At 39.2% G+C, this 11,961-nt stretch overlaps 1 protein-coding gene across 1 annotated transcript; it reads left to right on the top strand.

The window, feature by feature from the left end:
• Window positions 1-2,976: 2,976 nt before the first annotated feature.
• On the top strand, window positions 2,977-11,711 carry LOC125248802 (TRPM8 channel-associated factor homolog). Its single transcript, XM_048160920.1, has 8 exons — window positions 2,977-3,106; window positions 6,307-7,060; window positions 7,141-8,132; window positions 8,215-8,309; window positions 8,450-8,663; window positions 9,915-10,154; window positions 10,274-10,611; window positions 10,939-11,711. Exons 2-8 carry the CDS (start codon window positions 6,444-6,446, stop codon window positions 11,179-11,181), a joined length of 2,739 nt encoding a protein of 912 aa, XP_048016877.1. The 5' UTR covers window positions 2,977-3,106; window positions 6,307-6,443; the 3' UTR covers window positions 11,182-11,711.
• The last annotated feature ends 250 nt before the right edge of the window (window positions 11,712-11,961 follow it).

Here is an 11,961-nt window from a genome sequence, read left to right as displayed (position 1 = left end):
TGTGGAGTTGTTTAATTAGAGAGATTTAATGTCTTGTTTTATATTCAGTTGAAATCATCTAAGCCTGTGGCTGAAGTCAGTTGTAGTTCTTGTTTCTCTTTCCTTCAGTTATTCTGCTTGTTAACAGCAGGTGTTCATCACAATCATCACTTAGTTAATTGCTTAATTGACCCTTCGCTGGGAGTTTGATTGACAGGCAATCTAACCATAACGCTGTTACGTCCGACAAAGCAGTCAGGGAAGTTATTATATTAACGTTGTGGACTTGCAGTGCATTCCAAACGGGATATATCGCCCTCCGAAGGGCACTTCGGAGTGAAAACAATCATGGCCGCCATATTGAAGGGTCGTTCCAAACTGAAGTGCTCAAAACTGGCCACTTCAAAGGGCCCTTCAGAATGAAGGATTTCGAAGGGAACAACTAACATTAAAGACACATTAAACACATTTAAGAGCCACAAAACTATATTATTGTTTAAATTTCTTTAAAAAAATACAAAATTTGATACTTTGTTTCTAATTAAAACAAAGTAATTATCAATTATCTAATTAACTTCAACACTGATTCAGTGTTACCTTTTCACACTCTAAGTGTGGACTCATATAAACACCAGTAGTATTCATTTAACACTGAGGATTTTGCTGTGATATGCGGCATATGCGACAGGATTGTCTATAAAATTCCTATCATGCATTTTCATTTACAGTAAAAACATGAATACAATGCATTGTTGTAAAATTTATTGTAAAAATTACATCAATTGTTAAAAGTGTAGCTCAGTAGCTTAGTACATGTAGGATACATTAATGTAGTTTAATTTGTCTGAGCATAAGGTTTTATTTATTTTTTTTCAATTTTGCACCCTGTTTTGTCCCACTTCTCAAGAATTAGTGATCATCTAAAGCTAGCACTTAGAAGACTAGATAAAATCATTCTCAAACAAAACCGAGCATTACATTTTCTGATGTGTTGATATGGAAATATGATCCGAGGAACTTCACACCCCAGGTAACTGTATGTGCCGACAGAGCATATTGGCGGTGTAATAACTTTATTAATTCACAAGTTCTTAAAAAACGGAGAATATGGAGGGTTAGATAAATTAACTCTCTTATGAAATACACCATTAAAACATTCTCTGATGTGTTAAGGCAGGAACACACCAAGTCGGCTGAAGCTGGTCCTCGTCGCCTTCGAAATGTTGAATCAGCAGGCATTTCTCAATGTCAAGGATACTTCCTTGGCAGGACTGGTCCTTCCAAATCACTTCCTTCAGAGGCTAGGTGAGACCCCTCTTCAGCATTCGGAGAACACGTAAATGGAACACAGAACTGACGCGCTACTTGGCCGTCGGCTGTCTAGCGTTGGTTTGGTGTGTCAGGGCAACCTTGGACACAGACCCTGCTGACGTGAGCCAACCCCGGAGTCTGCTTTTGTCACTACTAGCTCGTCGGCATCGCCTTGGTGTGTTCCGGCCTTTAATAAGCACATATGATCCCAGGAACTTCACACCCCAGGCGACTGCATGTGCCGACAGTGCATATTGGCGGTGTAATACCTTTAGTAATTCACAAGTTCTTAAAAAACTGAGAATATTGAGGGTCAGATAAATTAACTCTCTTATGAAATACACCATTACAACATTCTCTGATGTGTTAATATGCAAATATGATCCCAGGAACTTTACACCCCAGGCGACTGCATGTGCCGACAGAGCTTATTGGCGGTGTCATAACTTTATTAATGCAAAATTCCTGGGATCATATTTCCATAGCAACACATCAGAAATACACTGACACACACACACACACACACACACACACACAAATACACTAGTTGTTTTTTGTTGTTGTTTGTTTGTTTGTTTGTTTTTTAAACGAATGGCTGTGCTGTTCTCTGCTTTGCACACTAGTTTTTTTGGTAATACTTTCTATGAAGACCATACTATAATGAATCATAGCTCCATTTATACTAGTTTAAAAGTAAGTATTAGTATTTTAGAAACATATTTATAAACACTCATTAAGACCTATACAGCATTATAAGAAGAGTTATAGTATGATATTATTTATTTTATTTTTATAATTACTTATAAGTCATGCATTTTCTTTTTCAATGCACATGTTCATAATCCATTATACACTGAATTGTAAGAATTAATTAGTCAGTCATATGGGTCCATGAATGTATTTATTAGGATGCAACCTGTCATTATATTATAGTTACAATGACTTTTTAGTCATTCAGCTTTATTTGTCAAATAAGTGAATATTTTGTTATTAATAGCCGTGTTGTGTTCTTATAAATAACTGTAATTTTGACCTTTAACTGTAATTTTGACCTTCAACCGTTTGGAGGCCATTGAAGTCCACTATAAGGAGAATAATCCTGGAATGTTTTAACCTTAATTTCTTTTTTTCTTTTTTTTTTGTATATTGCAATGGAACGTTCTATTGAGTGTTGCTTCTTGTTAGTGTATCCATGGCAGCATGCATTGCAGTATGAAGAATGTCACTTTTGTAGAGATTTATCTGCTGATTCTTTATATCTCTGTGTCTAGACATGTACCAATTCAAAATGTGTTTTGCCAAATATGCTTAAAAAGTGGTTCATAAAAGGGTTCATTTCTGGTGGCTTCACACAATACTATCTGGTAGTCAAAGAATTTAAAACAGGCACATAGGCTATCACAGATGACTTATGATACACTGCAATTTGCGCCAGTTAAAGCTTAGAAATGACAATGAAGAAAAAATCCTTTTCCCCATAGACTAATCTGTTTATATGAACATAATGTGTATTTACAATGATTGTATAACATAAATGTATAAAAAATATTGGCTTGAAATTAATGGGGCTATCAAATGTGTGTAAATCCATTTTTTTGTCATAATAGGCAAGAGTGGCGATATTATTATCCTAAAACCACACATTCTGAGGGGATCCCATGGGTTTATATAGCGAAGCTTCGGACGTCATCAATGACACCATTAGTCTAAAGTTATACAAGCCTCGACGCGCTTCACTGTAAGATTCCGGGATTTCTCGACACACGCTCCGAAGCCTCAGCACAGAATGTAACATCACTACTTAAAAGGGTTTAAGGTATGTGTGATTTTTGGGGGGTTAACATTTTGCTAGTCTGCTTGGTCAATTTTTTAATACATGCAGTTGCACTTGTACTTTTGTTAACTTGCTTGGAAAATTAAGCATTTATAATGTATTTCATTAAAAATATAAGCAATTACATTATAAATATCTTTACATGTGCTTATTTTGCATGATTAAATATATCTCCAATGTATTACACATGCAGCACCTTATCTGATCTCCATGAGAGAAGGGTACAAACAAATGGGCTGAAATGTTGGAAGTGTATTTAACAATACTTTGTGTTGTAGTCAGAATGTAGCATAGCATGTATAATAAAGTTGGCATTCTGTTTTTCTCATGTTTTCTCTGTTTTCTTATATACTGGAGACATAAATTATACCCTGTCACTAATGAAATTAATCAATCATGTTCAGTTTAATTTTTTTTTTTTTTTTAAAAAGGCAAGCAATTCATAAGGCTAATTTTTATTTTTTTATTTTTTTAAAAAGGCAAGCAATTCATAAGGCTTTTCACACTGCACTTAACCCCAGGTTATCGTCGTTCTAAACACCACTTTTAACTGCGGGTAAAGTAACACTCCACGCTTGTATATTTACATGATTTTGACAGTCACAGAAACACTGTACATTGTATACAAATAGAAAATTCAGCATTGGAAAGGAACAACAACATATATTCCAAATGGGATATATCGCCCTCTGAAGGGCACTTCGGAGTGAAAATAATCATAGCCGCCATATTGAAGGGTCATTCCAAACCGAAGTGCTCAAAACCGGCCACTTCAAAGGTCCTTCCGCAATGAAGGATTTCGAAGGATACAACTGAGGTACACTTCGGGTCCCCATGATCCTTTGCATAGAGATGTTGTTTGAGGTCACAGAATGGGCACAGGAGGTTAGGAGTTCGATTTTACCTATAAATGTATGTATATTATTTTTCTATACTACTGTAATATTTATTATGGCATAGGGATGAGCCCTTCCGAATGGAATGCAGGGCCAATCTCAACAATGGCTGTGTCCGAAAACTGGAAAATGCTGCCTTCAGAGGACACATTTCAAGGTAGGAAGGCATCAAGGCACATCCGAATTCAAATTTAGCTTCACTTCCTATTTCCTGAGATACCTTCATCTGATTGATTTTTGAAGGCATCATAGATGTATCCTTAGCTGCCTTTGATATCCCACAATCCTGTGCTTTCCATTCTGTGACAGTTGAGCTAGAAAAATAAAGATGGCGTCCGAAAGTTGCGTTCGCTGGCCAGTTTGTGTCTAAATGTACATTTTTGACCAACATTTTCCACTTTTGATGTCATTTCTAGAGAGAAATTACTACTGTAGTAATTATATATTTGTTTAGTTCTCACCAAAGCTCACGCTATATTGCGGTAGATCATTAAACTCTTATGCTGCCGCAGAAGTCTGTTCGCAAATCCGTTTCATCAAGTGCCTTCATGCACAAATGCTGCCTTACAAGGCATTGCTTGATAAGGCAGTGAGGCAGCAAGTCAGCTACCTAGGTTTTCGATATCATATTGACCGGCAACAGCCCATGACATCATAACAATGCGCCTGCCTGTATATAAGGGGTGCCCAAACAACATGTCATCCTCTAATTGTCTTCAGGGACTGTCTTGTTTGAAGCACTATCATGGTAAAATGAAGTGCACAGAGAAGATTATTAAGTGTGTGGATCCGTGTCCTCGCTATCTGACACTAGATCACACACAATCTGTGCGTCTCGTCTGGGTCTCTTCTCAAGAGAAGAGAGTTCAGCATCTGGGCTTGGTGGTTCGGCTCGTGCTGAGGCAGGGCGGAGACTCAGATCACGGGGCTCGCAGATGGAGCTGAACTTTTCCTGTAACGGATTAATTAAATGTATTAATTTAATTAATTTGCCGTTTATTGCTTAATCGAGCATGATTTTTACGTGATTATAACAGAGGCCTATTTTACTTGCTTTGTGACAAACAATCCAGTCCTTTTTACCTGTTGAAATACCTTTTAAATGGTAAATAAAACCCATAAAATGCAGTTTTACACTTGCCAAAAAGTGATTACAGCCTTTACTTATTGAGTGAACTGTTCTGCCTCAAAATGACTTGATTTCATTCACGAGGGTTATATTTGACAAACTATAGTTCATTCAGTTGTTTGTACCGGTTGAACTACCTTTAAATGGTCAATACAACCCATAAAATGCAGTTTTACACTTGCTGAAAAGTGATTACAGCCTCTTTATTGAGTGAACTGTTCTTTCTGCCTCAAAATGACTACTTTTACCAATTAAAAATAACTGAATGAACTAGAATCTGTCAAATATAACCCTCATGAATGAAATCAAGTCATTTTGAGGCAGAAAGAACAGTTCACTCAATAAATAGAGGCTGTAATCACTTTTCGGCAAGTGTAAAATGACTAAATGAGCTACTATCTGTCAAAAATAACAACCATGAATGAAATTAAGTCCTTTTGAGGCAGAAAGAACAGTTAACTCAATAAATAGAGGCTGTAATCACTTTTCGGCAAGTGTAAAACTTTATGGGTTGTATTGATCATTTAAATGGACCATTTAAAGTGACCTCAAACCAAACATTTTCAATAAGACATCAACATCTAAACCTCTGTTAATTCTCAATAAGAGCTCCTGTAGATGTGTGACAGAAATAAAGTCAGTCTGGTTAGTAATAAGCGAAGCTGGTAATGCTGTTTGTGGAGTTGTTTAATCAGATCTTCAGAGATTTCATGATGTTTATCTTCAGTTGATTTTATCTAAGGCTGTGGCTGAAGTCAGTTGTAGTTCTTGTGTTTCTCTTTTCTTCAGTGATTCTGCTTGTTAAAAACAGGCGTTCATCATTAATGCTCAATCATCACTTAAATAATTGCTTAATTATCTCATGAACATTTACTCTGCTTCAGTGTTATTTTAACACTATTTAGAGAGGGACCAATTGTACTCTGAGCAGAGTTGATTTAACTCTAGGGATTTTGCTGTTTATCTACAGATAAAGGTGAGTGTTTGTATTTTACATATGTAGTCACAACTGGGATGGGATGTAAAGTTTAAATTGTTTATATCAGATTTTTGTATAGTATATTAAGCAATATAATTTTAAAATTTTAGTATTTTTTTATAAATAATTGCTACTTTATTTCTTTTTTTTCCTCTTCTCATTTTCTGTCTTTGTGTAGGACTGAAAACCAATCAGAATTGTTTTTCTGCATGCAGAAGCTCTGGTTGAACAAACCCAGTGTTCAGACCCTGTACAACTGATTGTTAGTTAAGAGTGATTGATTTGAATTCACTTACTAAACAGAAGTAGTCCACCATGGCATGCGAACAGGACTACTACACTCTCATGTCTGGGCTGCAGGAGCTTGATTTCCAAGGGAAAGCAGTGCCCAGCAATCTTGTACTAATAGGTGAACATGCCTTTCCACTTGCTATGAATCCAAGAGGTCAGGTGCTGATGGCTGCATCTCATTACGGTCAAGGACGTATAGTGGTGTTGGGACATGAGGAATACCTAACACGCTTTCCTAGCCTCATAGAGAATGTCCTAATGTGGCTCATGCCATGTACCAGTGATGCTGGCATTGTAGGGATCAAGGGGAGTTTACGTTCAGTAGCTGACAACTTGAACAGCTACCCTATCAAGACAGAGCTAGGAGACTTTCGGGATGGATTAGCTATATATATCACAGATGCTTACAGTGTCGAGAACTGTGCAAAGGATCTGATTGCTTTCCTTAAAGCTGGAGGTGGTTTGATCATTGCTGGCCAAGCCTGGAATTGGTCTTATCACCATCCACAAGAAAACACTTTAAGGAACTTCCCAGGAAACAAGGTGTGCAGTGTTGCAGGAATTTATTTCTCTGAACACCCAGGAGAAGTTGGCAAATTTCCTGTTCCGAGAAATATCCCTTCTAGTTGGCTTGCTGTATCGTAAGTTCAGCATACATTTTTGCTTTTTACCCATTCTTTAACAAACCATGCGTTTCACCATCTGTCTTGTCTTTTTTCAGAATAGGAAAAGATTTCAAAGATGATCTAGAGTTCCTGTTACAAGGTGTGCCCGAGTTTGACACCCAAGGAGAGGCTTTAGCATCTGAGGTGATGGTGCATGGACCATTAGCGTTTCCCATTGCGGTCACTCCGGCTGAAAAAGCATTCATTGCTGGTGCCTATTATGGACAAGGTCGAGTAATTCTGGTATCCCATGAAACCTACCTGGGCCGGGACTCTCTGTCCACATTCATGATCAATGCTATCAAGTGGCTTGATGAGGGTCGGACGGGTGTTATTGGGATCCTACCCAGCCTCGAAGCAGCCCACGCGGTACTGAGCGAATCAGGTTTAGATTGCCAGTTGACTGGCTTCAGAGAAGATCTGAGCGTCTACGTCTGCACTTCCTACAGTGATGACCAGTGTGCAGAGATCCAAGAATTTGTTGCGGAAGGTGGAGGTCTTCTGGTTGGGGGTCATGCCTGGTATTGGGCCCAGACCCACCCTGGCTGTAATGTGATGACCGAATGCCCAGGAAATCACATTCTTAACAAGATGGGATTGAGCCTCTTAGACAACACCTTAGGTGGAGGGTTATATGAGGCCCCAGAAATAGAGCACAGGTGTAGAGAGGGGTACCACTTTCGTAGGATGCTGCAACGATTTGTCAAACATGTAAGCCAGGATCAAGAACTGACTGATCATGAACAAAGCTGCTTGAAGCAGCTGGGCTGCGACTGTGCAAATTACCTTCGTATGTGTTCTCAAGACAGTGCCACTTACACTTCAGTGCTCGCACTTCTTACTGACATAGTGAAGAAGGTAGGTGTTCCACAGGTGTGCAGTAATTGTCCTGTTGAGAGTGCCAAAGACCACCTGATGCTCCACGTTGGGACTGAGGTATACAAAGTGTCGCCTAATCCTGATGCCCTTCTTCCATACATCATCAAGGACAGACCTGACTTGCCCACTGTGTCTAATGCGAGAGTCCGGATCAGTGCAAACACTGCAGGTACGAAAGGTTTCTTGCCAAATGCAGAAGGAAAATGTTATTCCTTGTTTAAGTTTTACAATTTCTGATCACTATGTTTCAGCTAACGAAGAATGGATTAGCACAGGCTTATATCTTTCTCCTGGTATGAAGACGTTCATAGAAATACCTCCAGAGATTGTTGGGAAAAATTGGCAGGTAATCATTAGTCTATATACATTACATGTTTCCAATAAAGGAATAGTGCTGCATGTAATATACTTGTCATTCTAGAAACAACTTTATTGCTCATAGGGCTTGGAGAGCATGTTATTAACATGAGGAGATACTCTATATAGGTGCAGCTTGGTTGCCAGACAGATAACATTGGTGGAGCAAACAACCTGAAACGGGCTCCTGTGGTCCATGAGCGATTCCCCTTAAACAAACAAATGGTCCAGGTCAGGAATCTGTGGGGAGGGCTCATCTACCTAATTGCACCTCCTCAGAGCAAAGTGGATGGGGTGGAAATTGTTGTGCAGGTCTCAGTACAGGCTCCATACTTCAAATCTGGTAAGAATTCTGAATTAATATTCAGTGAGCATGACAGTAAGGACAGAGGTCAGAACATTTAAGGGTGGGGTGGGGATCACACACAGTTTCTGCCAATCTCGTGTTAATCTCGAGTGCCTATAGAGTAGTAGTGCATCCTTCATATCTCCAAAAAGTCTTTAGTTTTATCATATTTATAAAAGATACATACGCTGTACCAAGTATTTCCAAAAACAGCTGAGGCGTGACGTGAGAGCGGAGATGGAATGATGAGTTATCACAAGCATGCACAGCTATTGTGTAAAGATCGTCTGCAAGCTATCAATGGTCAGCTAAACAGATGTATTTAAACACACACAATACACCATCACATTATCCCTGGATAACTTTTGAATCACTATAATGAATATAGAGTATAGTGAGTGATGAATAACAAATTTATGAATTCGCTACGTTTGTGTTGTTTACATTATATGCACTTAGGCGCCTATTGCCAATAAAACAGACATTTGAAGCAGTTTTACTCACCACCTGAGGTTCCAAATCATGACCGGGATCATTATTTCTGTGACCGCTCCATCTTTCAGTTTAAAACGAGCTGTAAATCCAGTGTAGACCTGGGCCTTGTTTATGAAACCATAAGAGCCGATCCTGAGGGCTTGAACAGCCACGGAAAAAAAAACACAAGATATTCTCCATTCATTTTAACCAATAAAAAGTGATTGCAACTATCAAGTTTCTATGGTTATTTTAATAACAAATATCGAGAGCGCATCAATGTATTACGTAACCACAAAAATCTCAGATCCACTTAACACCGGCTTCTTTGGGAAGGAAGGTTATCTTTCCCTCACAACCAAAAACACACTACTTTGGTGACATTGTTGATTTTGTGAAGACCTGTGACCTGTGCAGCGCTGCTGACGACTACCGTAAAACCGAACATGCGTTGACGGGCGTGCTCTTGCTCTCATGCTCTGGTCGGGGGGGGTGTGCGCGCCCTTCTGGGAGAAGTGCCCGTACAAGGAACTCCACCCCCGTTTATGTCACTCAGGCCCATACTCGAAAAAAGACCCCAAATCCTCTAAGGATTTGGAAGAGAATTTTTGGCACAGAAATAATTTGTCATTCATCCAACTTGTGTTTTGAAACCTTGGCCATGTTTAGCATGAGAATACAACTCTTTAACAGTGTAAATAAGACCAGAATACATGAAATAGCATTATACCCCCCTCCTTAGAGGTATATGGTAAAACATGTTTTGTCCCACAGGAGAGACAAGTGTAGCTGACTGGGTGAACGGGATCCGTTCGGCACCTGCCCCCTGGGCAGAACTTGAGTTTGAGAATATCATCATCACATTAGAATCAGAGTTTATAAGGAATCTGGACCGCCCTGATGAGGTGGCTACACTTTGGGATACCATAATGAGAAACATAGCTGACCTGGCAGAAAGATCTGCCAAGTTCCCCCGCAAGGAGCGGTTTGTTGCAGATGTTCAAATCTCTTACGGTCAGTGTTACTATTGCTGAGATAAAGATCCATCACAATTACAACAGAATCACAATATTATTATTAATTACATTCACACAATACTGACGATAACACCGTTCCTCCTTTTTCTCCCTCAGGTTTCATGCATGCTGGATATCCCATCATGATGCACTCCATCTCTGCCCCAGAACTAATAAATGTAGAGGAAGCCTATAAAAGTGGTCTTTGGGGACCTATTCATGAGTTGGGTCATAACCAGCAGCGCAGAGTTTGGGAGTTCCCTCCACACACCACTGAGTGCACCTGCAACCTGTGGTCAGTGTACGTACATGAGAAAGTGCTGCGATTGAATAGAGCTATTGCTCATCCCGAGATGACTCTAGAAAACCGCCAGGCTCGTATCAAGATGTATTGCAGTGGTGGTAAGGATTTAAATAGCTGGAGTATGTGGACAGCACTCGAGACTTACATGCAGGTAAACAGACTGTGAATACTGTTTTAGCGGATTGTTTAAAGGTGAAGTAGGTGATCTGGGAAATGCTAACATTAGCCTGCTAGCATTGAAATTTTAAAGCAAGGGTGTCTTGGAAGTAATAATTTACCCTTTTTTAGTTATTTCTTTAAAAAAGAACTTTGTTATTTAAAAAACAAAACAAAATAATGCAAAACAAATAGAAAAATGTTATTTTATGTAATTATAATAAAAATATAATTATATAAATATAAAAAAATATATTTATACCCATTATTGTGTAATCTTACATCATCTCTCTAACCTTTTTTATTGTACTTTTTTTTCAAGCTTCAGGAAAAATTTGGCTGGGATGCTTTTAAGAAAGTTTTTGCTGCCTACCATAATATGAGTGGAGTGCCAGATGACAATGCAGGCAAGATGAATCTATATGCTGAGACCTTCTCCAAGGTGGTCAAACTGAATCTGTGCCCCTTCTTCAAAGCGTGGGGTTGGCCCATCCAGACCAGCACAGAAGAGAAGATCTCTCATTTTCATAAGTGGAGTGACCATCCTATGAGCCAGTACGCATAAGAACGTCTCAGAGAGATTGCAGTGCCAGTTTTAATGTAATTGAGGGGTAAGATTAAGTATAAAAGATTGTATATGCTTTTTATAGACATTATTGTATTCATGAGCAATTGATTCATATAAATGTGAGGAAAAAGAAAACTTATTCAGAATTTTTAAAATTATACTTATATTCTTGTTTTAATCAAATGTGGCTATAGGGTAAGTTGGCTACAGTATAACCTGAACATGCATGTTAAAAACACAACATATAAAAAACTAAACCTTGGCCTTGTCCACTTTAGTGCTGAAGGGGAAAATATATTTAGTAATTTTTGTTTACAGATCACTTATATGCCCCAGTGGTCTTTTGACTTTAAACTGTTTGTGATTGAGGCCTTTCATGGTGTAGGGGTAACAAAACGTCTCAGGTTACGTATGTAATCATGGTTCCCTGAGAACAGGGAACGAGACTCTGCGCTGACTGCGCTAGGGGAACGTCCTCCGTGACCCGTGCTCGAAATGCCAAAAATCACCACACTCCAATCCTATTGGCCGGCGACAGCCTATCACGTCAAACGGCGCGAACCGTGACGTATAAAGGGAGCGCCTGGGGAAACAGCCGACATCTTCTTGTCTTTAAGAGACTGTAGCAGGCATCCCGCAGCATGGCATGAAAGCGCAGAGTCTCGTTCCCTGTTCTCAGGGAACCATGGTTACATATGTAACCTGAGACGTTCCCTTTCGAAAGGGAACTTCTACTCTGCGCTGACTGCGCTAGGGGAATGATATACCCACGCCGCC

The sequence above is a fragment of the Megalobrama amblycephala genome, linkage group LG16 (genome assembly GCF_018812025.1).
Source record: "Megalobrama amblycephala isolate DHTTF-2021 linkage group LG16, ASM1881202v1, whole genome shotgun sequence".
Lineage (NCBI taxonomy): Eukaryota > Metazoa > Chordata > Actinopteri > Cypriniformes > Xenocyprididae > Megalobrama > Megalobrama amblycephala.
The sequence above is the reverse complement of the archived record's forward strand: the minus strand, read 5'-3'. Positions and strand labels throughout refer to the sequence as shown.

What these genes read in the sequence shown, in the direction of transcription:
- LOC125248802 (XM_048160920.1), top strand. Translation starts at nt 6,444, where the DNA reads ATGGCATGCGAACAGGACTACTACACTCTCATGTCTGGGCTGCAGGAG. An exon ending in AGATGTTCAAATCTCTTACG is followed by an intron (nt 10,155 to 10,273) that starts GTCAGTGTTACT and finishes TTTCTCCCTCAG; the next exon opens with GTTTCATGCATGCTGGATAT. An exon ending in CACTCGAGACTTACATGCAG is followed by an intron (nt 10,612 to 10,938) that starts GTAAACAGACTG and finishes TTTTTTTTCAAG; the next exon opens with CTTCAGGAAAAATTTGGCTG.